The sequence below is a fragment of the Oreochromis aureus genome, linkage group 7 (genome assembly GCF_013358895.1).
Source record: "Oreochromis aureus strain Israel breed Guangdong linkage group 7, ZZ_aureus, whole genome shotgun sequence".
NCBI lineage: Eukaryota > Metazoa > Chordata > Actinopteri > Cichliformes > Cichlidae > Oreochromis > Oreochromis aureus.
The window spans coordinates 52,032,708-52,047,847 of record NC_052948.1 but is presented as its reverse complement, the minus strand read 5'-3'; the positions used below and the strand labels follow the sequence as shown (position 1 = coordinate 52,047,847).

At 37.2% G+C, this 15,140-nt stretch overlaps 1 protein-coding gene across 2 annotated transcripts in view; it reads right to left on the bottom strand.

Annotated features, from left to right (window-relative positions):
* Positions 1 to 14,499, bottom strand: part of LOC116310464 (netrin receptor UNC5D-like) — a 171,526-nt gene extending 157,027 nt beyond the window's left edge. For both annotated transcript variants that reach the window (XM_039614396.1, XM_039614397.1), the window contains exon 1: positions 14,199 to 14,499. In XM_039614396.1, the coding sequence (XP_039470330.1) occupies positions 14,199 to 14,283 (85 nt within the window). In that variant the 5' untranslated portion in view covers positions 14,284 to 14,499. The remainder of the gene's footprint in view (positions 1 to 14,198) is intronic.
* Between the last annotated feature and the right edge of the window lie 641 nt (positions 14,500 to 15,140).

Here is a 15,140-nt window from a genome sequence, read left to right as displayed (position 1 = left end):
GCGTAAATGATTTTAGAGCCCATGGTAAGACTAGGACTAATTTCAAGATCCCGTATACAGTTATATATCCTTTGGCTGATGCTTCCCCTTATTAGTTTTACATGTGTGACTATTCTGATTAAACTATACTTCAATTTTTCCTTTGACTGGGTTCCTCACCGGTTTATATAGATTTACATTTTTATCTAGCAGCTCATGTTTGCATGCCTCCTGCTTTATATCTATGAAACACAAGAGCAAATGCAGTTATGCATGTCTTTACTTATCCTGTTTCTATGTTTAGTTATTCAGTAATGAATAAACAATGAATTTCCACAAGCACTGGTTGGTGATAGTCAAATGGATCTTGAAGGTAACCGTTTTAAGACACATTTAATAAAGAGTCACACTCAACACAACACTACATTGTGGTAACTTAAACACACAGAGCATGAATCTTGCAATGACTGCAAAGAAAGCTAGTTCTTTTTTTTCATAAGAAAAGGGCTATGAGGAGTCCCCTTACTTGGTCTGAAGTTTGTTTGAGTAGTGCTGATGATGTGTATGCTCACTGTTGGGTATAATCCATTCGAAGAACTTTACTGTATTCGCATTACATTTTTCTGTATTGAAGTATTGTAATGCAACACATTACTGTACTAAACTCAGTAATCATATTACAGTTAAAATATGTTATTACTTGTGTTACAAAGATTGCACAAGTAATAACATCAGATTATCTGCCTGAAGTGCAGATAATAACATGCTATCTGCACGTCAGGCAGATAGAATAAAAAAAAGATAAACAATGCATTTTTCTTCTTGAGCTTTTTGCTACAATATGCTGATTTCAGTATGTCTGCATGGAAGAGGAAAATGGTGGTGCGAACTGGAGATGGACATTACCTTTATTTGTATTGCAAGACAAGACAGGATTGCCATGGTAAAGTGCAAAATTGCATCCAGAACAGAAACAATAGTTTTGGCTTTATGTAGACATCTGCACAGAACGCTAACACAAAGCTAGCAAAGAAGAGTGATGTTATAGTTAAGTGTATTCTAAGCCTGACAATCAGATATTATATCTTTTATCTACAGCTTTATCTGTATTTATTTCTTCTTACATTGCTTTGAAGTCTCCATGGACACATTTTCAACTGCTTTGTGTTGTTGGTTTTGCGTTTATATGTGTCCTAAAAAAGATCTTATGTCCTTTTTAGGATAGGGAAATGTCAGCGTGTGGGCCTGTTGCCTCAAGTTTATATTGTTAAAAAGTAATTATGTGGCATTACATTTCAGGTCATTTTACAGAGTTACAGAGTGATGCAAGAGGAATGCAACCAGTTGTGTAACAAATTACATTTTCCAGTGAGTAATTAAGTAACGTAGAGTGTTACTTTTAAGAAAAACAGCAAGTAATATGTAATTCATTACTTTTTTTGACTAATTACCTCAACGCATGTATTGGTTACATGCTTCAAATCAAGCTTGTGAATGAAAGGGGTTTTGTGTCTTTATTTATTTATTTTTTGTTATTTTTTTAAACAGTAATGCTGTTACTGTAATATTATCCAAACGCATACAACCAAAATGTTCTGTCCTAGATGACTGCCAACGTCAATTATCTTGACTATCCCACAGCCAGCACAGCTGTAAGAGTCTAAGAGGATAGAGAGACATGAACGTCACAGACAGTTTAGTGAACTCTGAACTTATAATCACCGAAGCTGTGGATAAACCTGCTTTTTATTGCTATAAATAAATAAAAACAAAACAGTAAGCCAAGATAAACAGTTAAATAAAAAGCAGATGCAATGAGGCACAGTGTTGTTTTAAATATCTCCTCTACATCCTCTGCTTAGGGTTTCTCTGTATTATTGTAGGGTCTTTACCTTACAATCCAAATTGGCTTGAGGCAACTGCTGTTGTGATTTGGCACTATATAAATAAAACTGAATTGAATTGAATAGCAGTTTGTGTGCCTCCTGTCTGAACCAATAACATCTTCTGACCCAACGCATGTCCAAAGATGAACTGCACCCCAACTGCACTTCAGCACATTGAAATGAAATATTCAATACATGATAGCAGTGGTGGATCTGTCTTGAATATATGGATGGATGGAACACAATATGTTCAAAAAAGAAAAAAAAAGAAAGAAAAAGACAAATGTATAGAAACAGTCTCAAGTGACTAATGTTAGGGGCAAGTTTGAACCAAAAAAGGGCTTTTTTCCATAGAGAGATGTTCTCCAGGAGCTCCATCAAAAACACATTTGAGGATCAAGAGCCATCACATTAATCAGAAGCTTCATTTATTTTGTTTTGTGTTTATTTATTTGACACATGCATACATGTGTTTCCTAAATCTCGCTACTACACTAATATTGTTATTATTGCTCTGGGAAACAGAGTTAGAGTTGTTCAAAAACTTACTTTGCTTGAGAAATAATTGTCTCTTACTATTTTGGGAACAGAAGTTACCAATTATAGGTTATCATAGCAATAAGCTGTGATTTTGAGTTGTAGTTGCTTTTCATTGTTTGTTTTTTTGACTGATGAGACAGTCTGTTTGCACAGTTCACTATAATTTTCGGTTTAACTTTATATTTTATATGTTTTAGATTAGCAATTGTCAAAGAGTGTTTCATAATCTTCTCTTTTGTCTCCAGAAAGGAAAAACATAAAGGCACAAAGGCAGTTGTCATCCGGCTTTGCGTTTCATTTTATCAATGACAGAGCTTTGTTGGTTTTAAAACATACAGTCACACATGACTTCAGAGAGGTATTATGTCAGCTTCATATGCTCAGAGGGACTCTTAAACTCCATCCTGTTTCTGTGACACTCACAAAAGCACCAAATGGCCCTTGAGGATGCATATGAATTCAAAAAGGGAATACTAGACATAAGAAATGTGGATGAACCAGTCTGTCTCGCAACAGTCAACCAACTTTTCAAAAAGTACTGTGTTCATAAAAGAGAAGGGACAAAGACAAAACAAAAACAAGATCCAGAACATTTAAACAAAGTTCATCTTAAATGCCATCAGTTTGGAAAAAGCATGGCATTTGAGATGAACTGTCTTTCGTCTCGCAAACTTTGATTTTTGTCTACGCAAGTGCATAACTGTGGTTCAGTTGTGCATTACGCAACCTCCCCCACACCCCACCACCAACAAAAAAAGACAAACATACTGGTCTAAAGAACAACCATTTAATATAATGGCAGGCAAGATATCTTTTGTGAGGAACAAAGGAACCTTAATTGGTTCTGATCCGCAGCTTTATCTCTATTCCTACAATTTCCTTTTTTTTGGATACGTTTCCAGTATGTTTCACATCAGTCAGTAATGTCATTCATAATATGATGGTCTATGGTGAGGGTCCTTTTTAGACTGGGGTGCCTTTCAAAAACTGCTGATGTGATGGTTAAAATCATGATGACTTCTGCATGTAAAAAAACATGTACACATACCAAACAGACATTCTGTAAACACACACTATACCAGTACTTTACTACCAAGTCATTAAATATGTATTTGCTTCTGATTATGCTTGAAATTAATTTATCATGGAGAGCAGAGATAGGCGCTCGGTGTTACTGACAAACTGATGTGGCAGTTACTGATAACATGAGATACTCAGATATTCTGCACTGTAAACCTCCTGTCTGTGTTTCTCTCTCCCTCTGCTTTTTTCATCTTACATGCTCTGCTCTCTTATGTTACCTCTGCAGTCCTGGCTCCTTCCTCCTTCAGTCAGGTGAGTTGAGAAATGATAGCAGAACCAAAACATTTGTCACAGCTATAAACAACTGAAACTAAATTACACCGAAAGGAATTGCAAGGGAGGAGTGGACAACAAGAAAACGATGAAGGGTCTGGGTATTTACAAAAACACAAGCACTTTAGAGGAAACAACAGTGCTACCCATAGGTATAAACTGTGAGCTACAAGAGAGAGAAAGAGAAAGAGAGGTTAAGAGAGAGTGTTTGGCATTGAAGTGAATGGTGTATGGTATGAATCTAACATTTGTGCCAGTGCCCTTGAGTTAAACAGTGAGACATTCAATGGTGCATTGTGGATGGGCAGTTATCTCCAAGGCCTCCTTTTCAGTATTATTTCAAAACACAAGGAAGCAATCCGCGCTTTTATCGAAGAGTAAGTGTAAAGGTTGTGGATACAAGGCTGAGGGCAAACCTGCAGGAGGGAAGTGAAATAGCAATATTTGGCACCATGTTTTTCTTCCCACATGTGAGCACATAGAACATGCATATGGGCATAATGCAGTGGGTTTATGGAAAAACACAAGCTGTATAAGCTATGCTTGATGATTCAACACCTGTCAGTACCTGTCAGTACTGGGTTTATCTGGTTTAATGGCTAAATAGTGATTTGGCTGACTTTTACAAATCTATTTTTTAGTCTATAATCTGTCCTCTCTTTTTACTATTACACCAACAATACTGAGAAGCTGTACAAAATGTAAATAAAAATATACAAAAATGCTTTTCATGCTGTCAAATTTATAAACCATAATATGTTAAAACAGTATAAAGAAAAAATATGGCAAATATTCCAGAAAAATTTGGGGTGTCACTCTAGATTAAAATTAATAGGGATTCATTTGTTCTTCTCGGGATCTCTGTGGCTATTGGTTCCTGTTTTTGTTTTTGTCCATAGTTCTTTATTCCTAAACCTCTCTGGTCACTGAATAACATATGTAACAATACTGTTTAATAAATAACGATTATAAAAATATATAAGCTCACAAAAAGCCGGCCAGACACTTAAGTAGACCTCAACCAATATATAGCCAAGCAAATATTATCATCTGACATTAACTGTAAAGCAATTGCTCTGTAGCGACATTTGTAATCTGTCCAGTCTGTCTGTCCCGTCTGTCCAGCAGAGAGCATTCTGCAACTTTCCTGTTGGAAACACACATTTGGTGAACCATAAACACAACTAGCAGCTGATCGAAGTACACTGAAAAAAAGGCCATGTTGGATTTACTTGATTCAATAGTGGACATCGGTTGCACACAAATGTTTTGCTTTGGCAGAAACTTAAACAATTGAGTTCAATCAACACAACTTTTTCATATTCAATAAACATGTGCATTTTGTGTTCATAAAACGCGATTGAAACATGTTTAGATGAAGTAAGTTGAGCTCTTGGAATATTTAATCCTTCACAATTTTGTCATTTTATTTCAACACTATTCAATAACTTTTACCCCAATACTACTTGGTCACTTAAATACTACATGTTCTCTTCATATTATATAATGTTCAACAAAGTCTAGAGTCTGGTTACCATAAAAATTGAATGGATCTAAACAACTACCATCCTCCTGGTTGCAGGGGAGCAGGGAAATAACCCTGAAGTGATAGGTTACAAGGCTGGGTACACCCTGGACAACTCATAAGTCTATCACAAACAACCATTTGCACTTACATTGACAGGTAATTTAGAATCACCAATTAACCTAACTCTAACAACTGCATGACTTTTAACTGTGGGAAGAAACCAGAATACCCAGAGAGAAACCAGTGCAAACTAGCCAGACTGTGGATTTGAACCCAGGACCTTCTTACTGTGAAGCAACAGCACTAACCACCATGCCAACAATCCAGACTTAACAAAAGTAGGAAAGCTATGATTTCAAGGCTTGATGCAGAATTTTTTTGTACGTTTTTGTCCTTGACAGGTTAAACCACAATAAATAGCGACAGCATACACGTGGTGTGTGTGTAGTTGTCTGCCTCTTATAACTCCAGTGATTTTCCTGCAGTTTGACATCTCGTGCGATCTTGTGAATTTCATGAGTTCAGCAACTAACCACTCTTACTAGATTGTATCATCTCAACAAGAACAAGTTGTTGGATTTCATACAGATCCTTCATGATTTAATTACGTTTATAGAAACATGATATTATTGTGTTTAAATTACAAGTTAGACTTTTTTAATGTAACAACCACCCAATTTACTCGATTTGACTGAGATGGATGCCTTCCTGAAACCACGATCCAAAGTGTACGAGACTGAAAGTTATTGACTTACTTCAGTCGAACATGATATGAACAATTTAATCTAGCCTCTCTGCATATCATGTAGTTTCTACACTATATAGTTACACTTAACTTTAAAGTATGAGGCAATTGTGTTAAATACACGCAAGTTGCTTACATAAATCCAAGAGCTGGCCAATCCCTTTTTTTCAGTGTGTAGGGCAGAGCATAAACTAAATGAGTAAATAAACAACTACACATAACAAATATCAGGGAAATCTGTTCATTTTTTGTGTGTTTAAAAGAAAAAAAAATCCCAAACTATAAATTGAAATCTTTGCTGAGACAATTAATGGTCTTAAAAATCGTACTCTACAGTACTAACGCAGAGGGAAGAGCTCTACACAACCAAGGTTGAATTGAATAGATACATAATGTTACAACAGCAAGTTTATAATATAATGCTTTTTATTGTTTTTTTGTTTTGTTTTGTTTTGTTTGCTTTTTTAGCCAACAAAAAGGACTCTGTTCCAATCAAAGATCTGCAGGGAATATAATATCTAAAAGTGTTCAAAATCCCAGTATCCCATAAAAAAAGAATAGCTATCTTACAGTTAGGGCTTTGTCCAAGCAGCCAGAACACGGTCAATATTTCCACATATTTGATTTTGCAGCTTTCTATATTCCCTGTAGAGAATATTTCTTTTGGCTCTTTGACTGCATGAGCTCAGCTCTTTCGGAATGTGGAGAATAAATGACAGAAGACGGGGTTGATAGGTTGGGGAGAGAAATGGGTTCCCCTTAAATAATGCAGTAGTGAAACTGGGAATATGACCACCATGCGATCTCCAGCAGAATAAAAACAACAGTGGATGCTAGCCCAGCTGGGCTCGTGAATTCATATCATGTGTAATGTCAGTTACGTTAAAGCCAGAGCTTGAGCAAGATTCTGGCAGTCATTTTTGCAATAAATTAAACATGGCAGAGATGACTCCATTGCCCTTTATCCACCTCCCCATTCCAATTCCCCTCCCTCTCTGTATCTCTGTTTCTCTCTTAAGTTTTTCACTTACTCCATGCTCAAGCCCAGATGCATTTTTAGTAGCACAAGTTGCATGGTCAACTGTACCAAACCTCACTCACGGTTACAACAGTACTGTAGTTATCCAACCAACCTGATTAGTCTTGCTTTGGCTTGACAAGTTACGGTGCAATGCACATTTACGACCCTACCTAATATAGCCCATTTGGACCTGAGATGTTGAGAGATGTTTTAAAAGAAGCTGCTGAATCTTGTCCAATTCATTCACATCCTTAGGTCATGCCTTTCACAGAAACCTGCCTGTCTGCTGTTTGTTTTAGTTTTAATGGCTTATCTTGTCATACAGTTACAAGCAAAGGTTTGTGAACCCTCTGGAATTATCAGGTTCTTTGATTACTTAAATTTTGTCTGAGCTACATGTTAGCCTAAACAAAATAGGCTTGTAACACAATTGTCGACTATTCCAGTTTTCATTTGTCAGGTAGATATTCATTTTTCACTTTTGGAATTCAGTCTTTTTTTTCAATGCAGACTGTGCCAGCTTGTACACCTAACATCCCTCTCCCCCACAGAATCCATCATCACGCTTCAGATCCCATCACTGTTGCCAACTAAACGACTCTGTTACTAGATGTAGCCACTTTTCACAGCCCTTCAGCAAAAATCTATGGACAGTACTGCCATGCAAATGATGGTCTTCTCTCACTGTATGCAGTGATATGAATTCACAAGCTCAGCTAGGCTGGTATCGCTCTCTGTTCTTCTGCTTTGTTAAGAGACTAAGAGAATTGAAAGACTTTAAATGCAAATACAAACTGACTGAACTAAAAGTGGCATCAAGATAGTGGCATTTTACAGCTTTGATACAATACTTATCATCATCAGTGTTATCAACAATACTTATTGTAGTCTTTTTTTAAGAAATACATTAGGTAGAAGTTACATAAAATGACATTTATTTTTCAGAGATGGAGTAATTGCTATTTACTGTTGCTGTTTTTGGCGGCAATCTGAATATATAAAATTAATAGTTCACTGAAAACAGATGTTAAATGACAAACTAAATAATATTCCTGGAATAAAAATACTGACTGAATTTTAAAAATAATACACAGGGGTGCATGAATATGCCCAAAAGGACTATCACAATTATTCAGATGAATATTGAGATCACGATCATTTGTCACTGATACATAATTGATTTTGGTGACATCAACATTTTATTGCAGAGTCCCATAAACATAACTCTGCTTTCACATTCATGCTGTTCTACATTTCTCCAAATGCACAAATGTTTGCATCAAAATAAAACTGGTCCTCACTATTCACCTAAATTCAGTGCATCTTTCAGAAGAAAAGTCTCATATAAAAAAGGTACCAAAACACAAAATGAAATCAACAAGACTCTGCTTTCACTTTTACATTGTGCTACATTCCTGTTAATTAATCTTTGCAGAAAAAAGTGCTTATGAACCTGACCTAAATGCGCTTCCTAGAAGCAAAACATAGAATGAAAGTCTTTATGTTTTGAATGATGGATGTGAATGAAATGAAGACCAGTCCTCAACAGCTGTGAGATCCCTCTCTATTTTCCCTGCTTTTTGCATAAAGCACAGGTTTTGCCACAGTGGAAAAAATTATGCGTGAGGGCATAGCATATCTTTTGTCCAGTATGTTATTTGAACAAATATATTTAGCCAAATTGAATGTGATTCCTGTGGTGATTTCAGTGTGTCTTTGTGAGCTGGATGAATACACTGATCTGCTTTACAGGCTCATTCTGAGTTATACAATTTATGTTAGCAACCACTGTAATGTTTTTCTTTGCTTTCATGCAGTCATCATATTGCAAGTTGTTATGTGTTTTCAGATAGCTGAATAAGTTTGTTGTGATGGTTTACGGTGCACACAGCGCTACAGCATTCTTTGCATATGAGTTGTTCTTGGTGAACATCACTTCCCTAAATTTGAAGTCTTTCTAAAGAACTGATGATGACCTGCTTCTAGAGACAAGCTCTTTGCCTTCCCCTGTGACAGACAGCTGATTTTTGTTTTGATGGTCTGTAGTATATCAGTGCGGTCAAGGGCACTCAGGAAAGTTCTCGCTGAGTGGTGCAGGGAACAGCTGTGATTGGCACATGTAGACATGGTTATTAGGCAGTGATTTTAGGGAGCACTTGATTGCTTTGTGTTCTACTGGCAGAGAATGCGTTTTCAAAATCTTTCAATCATGTTCATTTAATTTTGTGAAGGCAAAATCACAATACTAGCAGTATTAGTAAAAAAGTAGAGGTGCCATTACCAATTATTAGTAATAGAGGGGATTTAATATTTGAATGTTAGCCTAAATAATACGTTTACAGTAACATGGGAATTTTGACTCAAAATTGAGACTAACAGAAACTTTTCTTCTGAAAAACTGAAATGAGTTGTTGCCAAATGGTGTGCCCACTGATGGGCTGTGAGGCAAGTCCAGACAGGGATAAGTTTTTATTGCAATAAACTGTAAACTATACACCTACACAAAAAGCTATGAATAGACTGTTTTACTGTATGTATGTGTGCCCTAAAATAATAATTTAAAAGCACTTCTGTCACAGAGAAAACCAGTGTATTTGTACAGGTGGTAGGATTATCAGAGCATTACAGATTAAAGCAAATTGATTGACAGCAAAGAGGTTAACAAGGGGGAAATGGATCAGTTTCATTTGTATAGCAAACCATACATACCCATCACACCACATGACTGACCACAGAAAAAAGGAGGGGAAAGGCTGTCAGTAGACAGTACTGCTAAAGCTACCTGTCTTATGACTTCAGTTGCACCTGAGTAAATCACCTGTCAGGAGAAGTTGACCACTGCTAATATAGTGGGCAGAAAGCTAAAGCAGAAGTAGCACTGGCCTTTTTCACCAGTGTACTGTAAGCCAGGTTTTAAATACAAAAGCCACAATCATTAACCTAGCTAGTGCAACTTAATATTTTATTAGCCTACTGATGTTATTCTATGCATAAGAAAATTATGGCAAATAAAACTATAACTAAAACAGCAATGAAGTTAGAAAAAGCAACAGAGACAAAAAATAAATGCTATGACTTAAAAGTCATGATTATGGATTATTATGGAGGAACTGATGAAACATCAGGTGCAATAAATACACCTTAAAATTTTGACTCGCCCACTGGTGTGACAGTAAAAAAAAAAATCTTTATGCATAAATTCAGATGTTATGCATAAAGATTTGACAATCGTGAACCCGTCATTTAAAACTAGGCTACTTCATTATTAATAGCTATAGCATAAAATGCATTATGCTATAGCCTAAAGTAATTGCTATGCCAATGGTTTGCTAATTGGCTGTGTTTAGGTGGTTTTCTATCCTTTCTTTAATGCTTTTATATGCCATAGTATGTGTCATTGTTATACTATTTGTATGTGTTTATATATCCTATTGTATGTTCTTTTATGTTTTTAAATCATCAGGCTGCCAGGCACAGCAGTTAATGAATCAATCCACTCTGTAAATCTGTCATATTTACGTGATTTTTCTTTAACAAATTGATGCTGTTTTTGTTGGGGAGCAATTTTCAGCCGCAAATATATCCGATGCATCTAGAGTATAGAAATATATATGTAGAGTGTCCATGTTCATCATAATGAAGAACCCACTCCAACCCACTGCAGCCATGTGGCACAGATATGATATTAATTCTTCTTAGACAACAATAGAGCTCTTATTCACAGGGGAATAAGCTTGTTATGGCCACTGACTTTCTTCTGGCCTCTTTTTAAAAGAGATCTCTCGCTTATTATATTTCACGCCTGTCTGCTACGCCCCTCTCTGAGCGCCTGAATCACCCACACCTGAAATCCATCTGATCATCAGTGGAGGTGGATATCAAGCCACAGAACCAGCCTTCCTTGGCACTTGACCACTGAACCTCTTGTTGAAGTGGTGTTGTTTGGCACTGCTAGAATTGTTTTTGATAGTATCTTTGTGCGACCCTGCTCAGCTCACCCTTTGTCTTCCTTACTAGCTGTCAGAAGTGTTTTCCTCAATTAGACTTGATAAGGTTAAAGAAGCTTTGTGGGGGTTATCATACCCACGGCCCACCTGTCCCCCAAAGCAGTCAACCTAGGAGAAACACTGAACACGTCTGTAATGTTCACTGGTGCTGCTCAACATTTTATCAGCAGCATTTCCTCGCTGAATCCCCCTGTAGGCACTGACTGCAAGGTTCCCTTTTTGGGTTAAGGTCTTTTTTGTTGTCACTTGGTGTTCTCAGTACATTAAGAATAAAATTGCTTGTTGAATACAAGCGATTTATCCCATCGTTGAATGCATTTGGATGACCGTGTTTTAACTTGGCATCTAACTGATAAATAATATCTATTTATAGGGGACTCTCTACATGTATGTGGCAATGGAAGTGAAATTTTGTGTCAACACGTGTGAGTAACGTGTCATTTATATTTTATCTTGTGCAAAGTAATCTTGCTTTTACATTATTTAGCCAGTTGTGTGTGTGTGTGTGTGTGTGTGTGTGTATGGAGATTACCTTTCCATAGCACTTAATTTCATGTCTGCATAAAGTATTTGACTGCAGACATCAATATTATTGTATGATATAAATATTTTTAAAGCCCAAGTGAAAGCCATTTCAAATCCGAAAGATGTATTACAAAATACGTCCATGCAGCCTATAAAAAATGTGTAGGGCAGACACAAGCACATTTTCCTTTCATGCACTAACATTATTATTGTTTTTCTATCCAAGCATATTAGGTCAAGCCTTTGAAAAATCATGTAGCGCTTCACATGGAAATGTAGCCATGGTAGCTGGTCGTATAAATACAATTTACGGTCAGTCTTGAAAGGTTATCTCAAACACATTTCCGCCTTAGTTTAAACCTACTTTACTTTAAAAGAACGGCAAAACCCCCTGATCCTTACATGCAAAGTTGCCCTTAAGATACTTTGGCTTAATATAATATTTATGCTATGTAAATTTCCAAGTTGAAGCTGATTTCAAAACTTGGGATGCAAAAATAAAAACCTTGGGGCTAGTTAACTAATTGAATTGCAAATGCATCCTTTGTTACGCTACCATATGAACTAAATGGATGTCAATAGGTCAGGATGGATTTGGCGGAAGCAAAAAAGATTTTCTGATTATCTATTCTCTGACCAAAGACAGTATATAACATGTGCATAACCACAGGTTTCATCGGTGTTGTCAGTTAAGTAAAACAGTTTTCTGTATTATCATTAAGTCAATGAACATTCAAGTCTGCTGGCTAAATAGAACACGTCACATCATGAGTAACCAGCTTACTGATGATCAGACATTCTGAATCTGGTAGTGACAAATAACTGATAAATTCAGATGTTTACTTTCATGTGATATAATGTCATAAAAGACAGGCCTGTCTTATGTAGGGGAAACACCAAAAACACATGTAATCTAGATTGACAAAATGTTCAAAGGAGCTGAAGCTGTGTCTGTTCTTTACAGCTTTTTGCAGGAGTCTACTTGCAACCTCATAAGGTTAAAAAAAAAACCCAACCCTCTGGTCATCCAGTTGCAGAAGAGTGGACATAAAAATGGCTAGAGCTAGCCCCAAATTGGGTTTTTGAAGTACAGTATTTTTTCCCAGTTACCTTGTATGCGCACAAATAATGAGCCTTTTACACTTTTTTTTTTGTATGCCTGTCAACATTCGAACAAAAAGCAGCTACTGTCAGAAGATATGCATGTGCGTGCACAGCCATCAAACAATCATCTCAGTCTATTAGCAAGTTTGGTGAAGGGGGGGAGGTATTTCATTGTTTAAAGTAAAGCAAGAAAAATGAGGAAGACCACCATGCTATCAGCTTCTCCAGTTTTACCAGTATGCTATCAACATGACATCACAATTTGCACATTGCGAAACATAACCCCCCCACCCCCACATCTCTCTCATCTCACCAGCAATCATAATTAAACAAAATGCCATAATTCTTCATATTGCTAGCTGTTCTTTTTTATGATACACTGAAGTTCTGCAAGTGGCATTGCCCCTTACCAGCAGTAGAATTTCTCGACTGCTGCGGGCATTTACAAATAATGTTAAACATTGTCCTGGCTCTCTGTTTCAGTACGGCAAAGCATAGAAGGAGTGGAAAACTACAATCAAAGCATGTTTCACTAGTTTGCTCCATTACCATATAATCACCCAGCAACCAACAATGGTGCACATGGGCACCAATGTTAATATATTCAAAAGCATATAATTGCTAGAAAGCCCACTTGAAATGTGAATAATGTGTCATTTATACCATACCTTGTGCATAATTTAGTCACTAAACAGCACGTTTGTATATTATAGACGATATAATCAGTATTTAAAGTGTGAGCAGTTTTATTACAGTCTGCTTTCATTCACAGTGAGTGTCATCATGAGCAACAGAAAGAATGAATGAATGGTAAGCTTTTTTGAGAAGCCTCAGAAGAAGAAAAGTAAGCAGTAAGAAAATGAGTGACAGGACAGGACTGTGCCGTTCTAAAGGATATGAGTCGGTGTTCTTGAGGTAAAAGTCACTGCCATTGAATTAAGTCATTGTTATTAATTGTTATTAAACCACTTATAACTGGTCCATCACAATACTGACTTTGTGTAAATGAGATGGGCTTAACATTAAAAATATAAATAAAATAAACAAAAAACACGCCGAAATCAAAGTCAACCAGAACCCAGTCATTTTATCTGTATACTCCAGAGAGAATATCCTTAAAGAAGCAGATTTAGATTAGTAATAAGCATTTTGTTGCACTAGAAGAAACTGACGTTAAACCTATTAAAGCAGCATTTATAAACAAATCTTAGCCAGTCTGTTGCGCACGACAAAAAAGAAGAAAAAACTTGTTGTAATTTAATTTGAATTGATGATATTTATAAAGGTGTCTGCAGCTTTATTTTTTGTTTGTTTGTCAAGCAAACATAAATTGCTAACACTACCTGGACATGAAAAAAGATTACTTAAAAAAATCCTATACAAGTAGAGTCAGCGTCGGAAACACAGTCTGTCGGGGCACACACCTTTTTATTGAGTTTATTCGGGAGGACTGAGACGCCCTCAAAAGCACTGAGCTCTTCAAAAAGTGTCTTGGTGATGAGCTTACCTCTCGCTAATGTGGTCGGCACCTGCGAACCAAGAAGCACAAAGATGAAAAAACTCAGGTAGCATCCTCCCGAAAACTGTCCCATCACTGCTCTGCTTGTCTCCCTCCCCGTCGGGTCTGGGGGCACCGGCCTCGGGTCTCGTGCATTTGTCGTTTGCACGAGACTCCTTTTAACACGTTTCCGTGTCCTGATGAAAACCTCTGTCCAGGTGGGCTAGTACGTGTCCGCCAAAGAGGACCGTCTCCTAACGGAATCGCAGTGCGGAAGGAAGAGATGGAAAGCGGTGCGGAGCTTTCAGCACTCGCCACTCAGCTGCGCGAGAGTGGAATAATTAGACTGAGCGCGCGCGAGCCAACAGCTTTCGCTGTTTCAGAGCGCGAGAGAGGGAGAGAGAGAGAGAGAGAGAGGGAGAGAGAGATAAAAAGTGAGTGCGAGTTCTTGTTGAAACCCCGGTGGACCTGTTAGGGCTTGACAAAATGTGTGCGTGTGTGCACGTGCGCACAGACAGTTGTTTGTGCTCGCGCCTGTATTGACCAGATGTAATGACCAATTACCTCTGTCCTGTTTCTGACGTTTCCAGAGGCATTCAAACCTGTAGTTCCGGACGACAGTGTGGTCATTAAAATCGACACCGGTGTATTGCAGCTCTTGCCAATGGCATTGTCTGGAAAATTACGATTTTTCTAATTACTGCCGTTTACATATGACCATATGGCTTCTAATTGGTGTTCTATTGTCAATTAAGTGGGCGTTTTCTCACTTTACTCTCATTCCACCCAAGTTCTATTGGAGTGATAGTTCTCACTTTTCAAAATTACATGTGGAATGGAGCGCGAAATATTTAAGTAATGTAAATAATATACCCGCTCTAATTTTCAGAGAATATTTGCAAAGCATTGCTTTTGATATTGCACTATTACTGAAGCCTTCATCCGTACTGT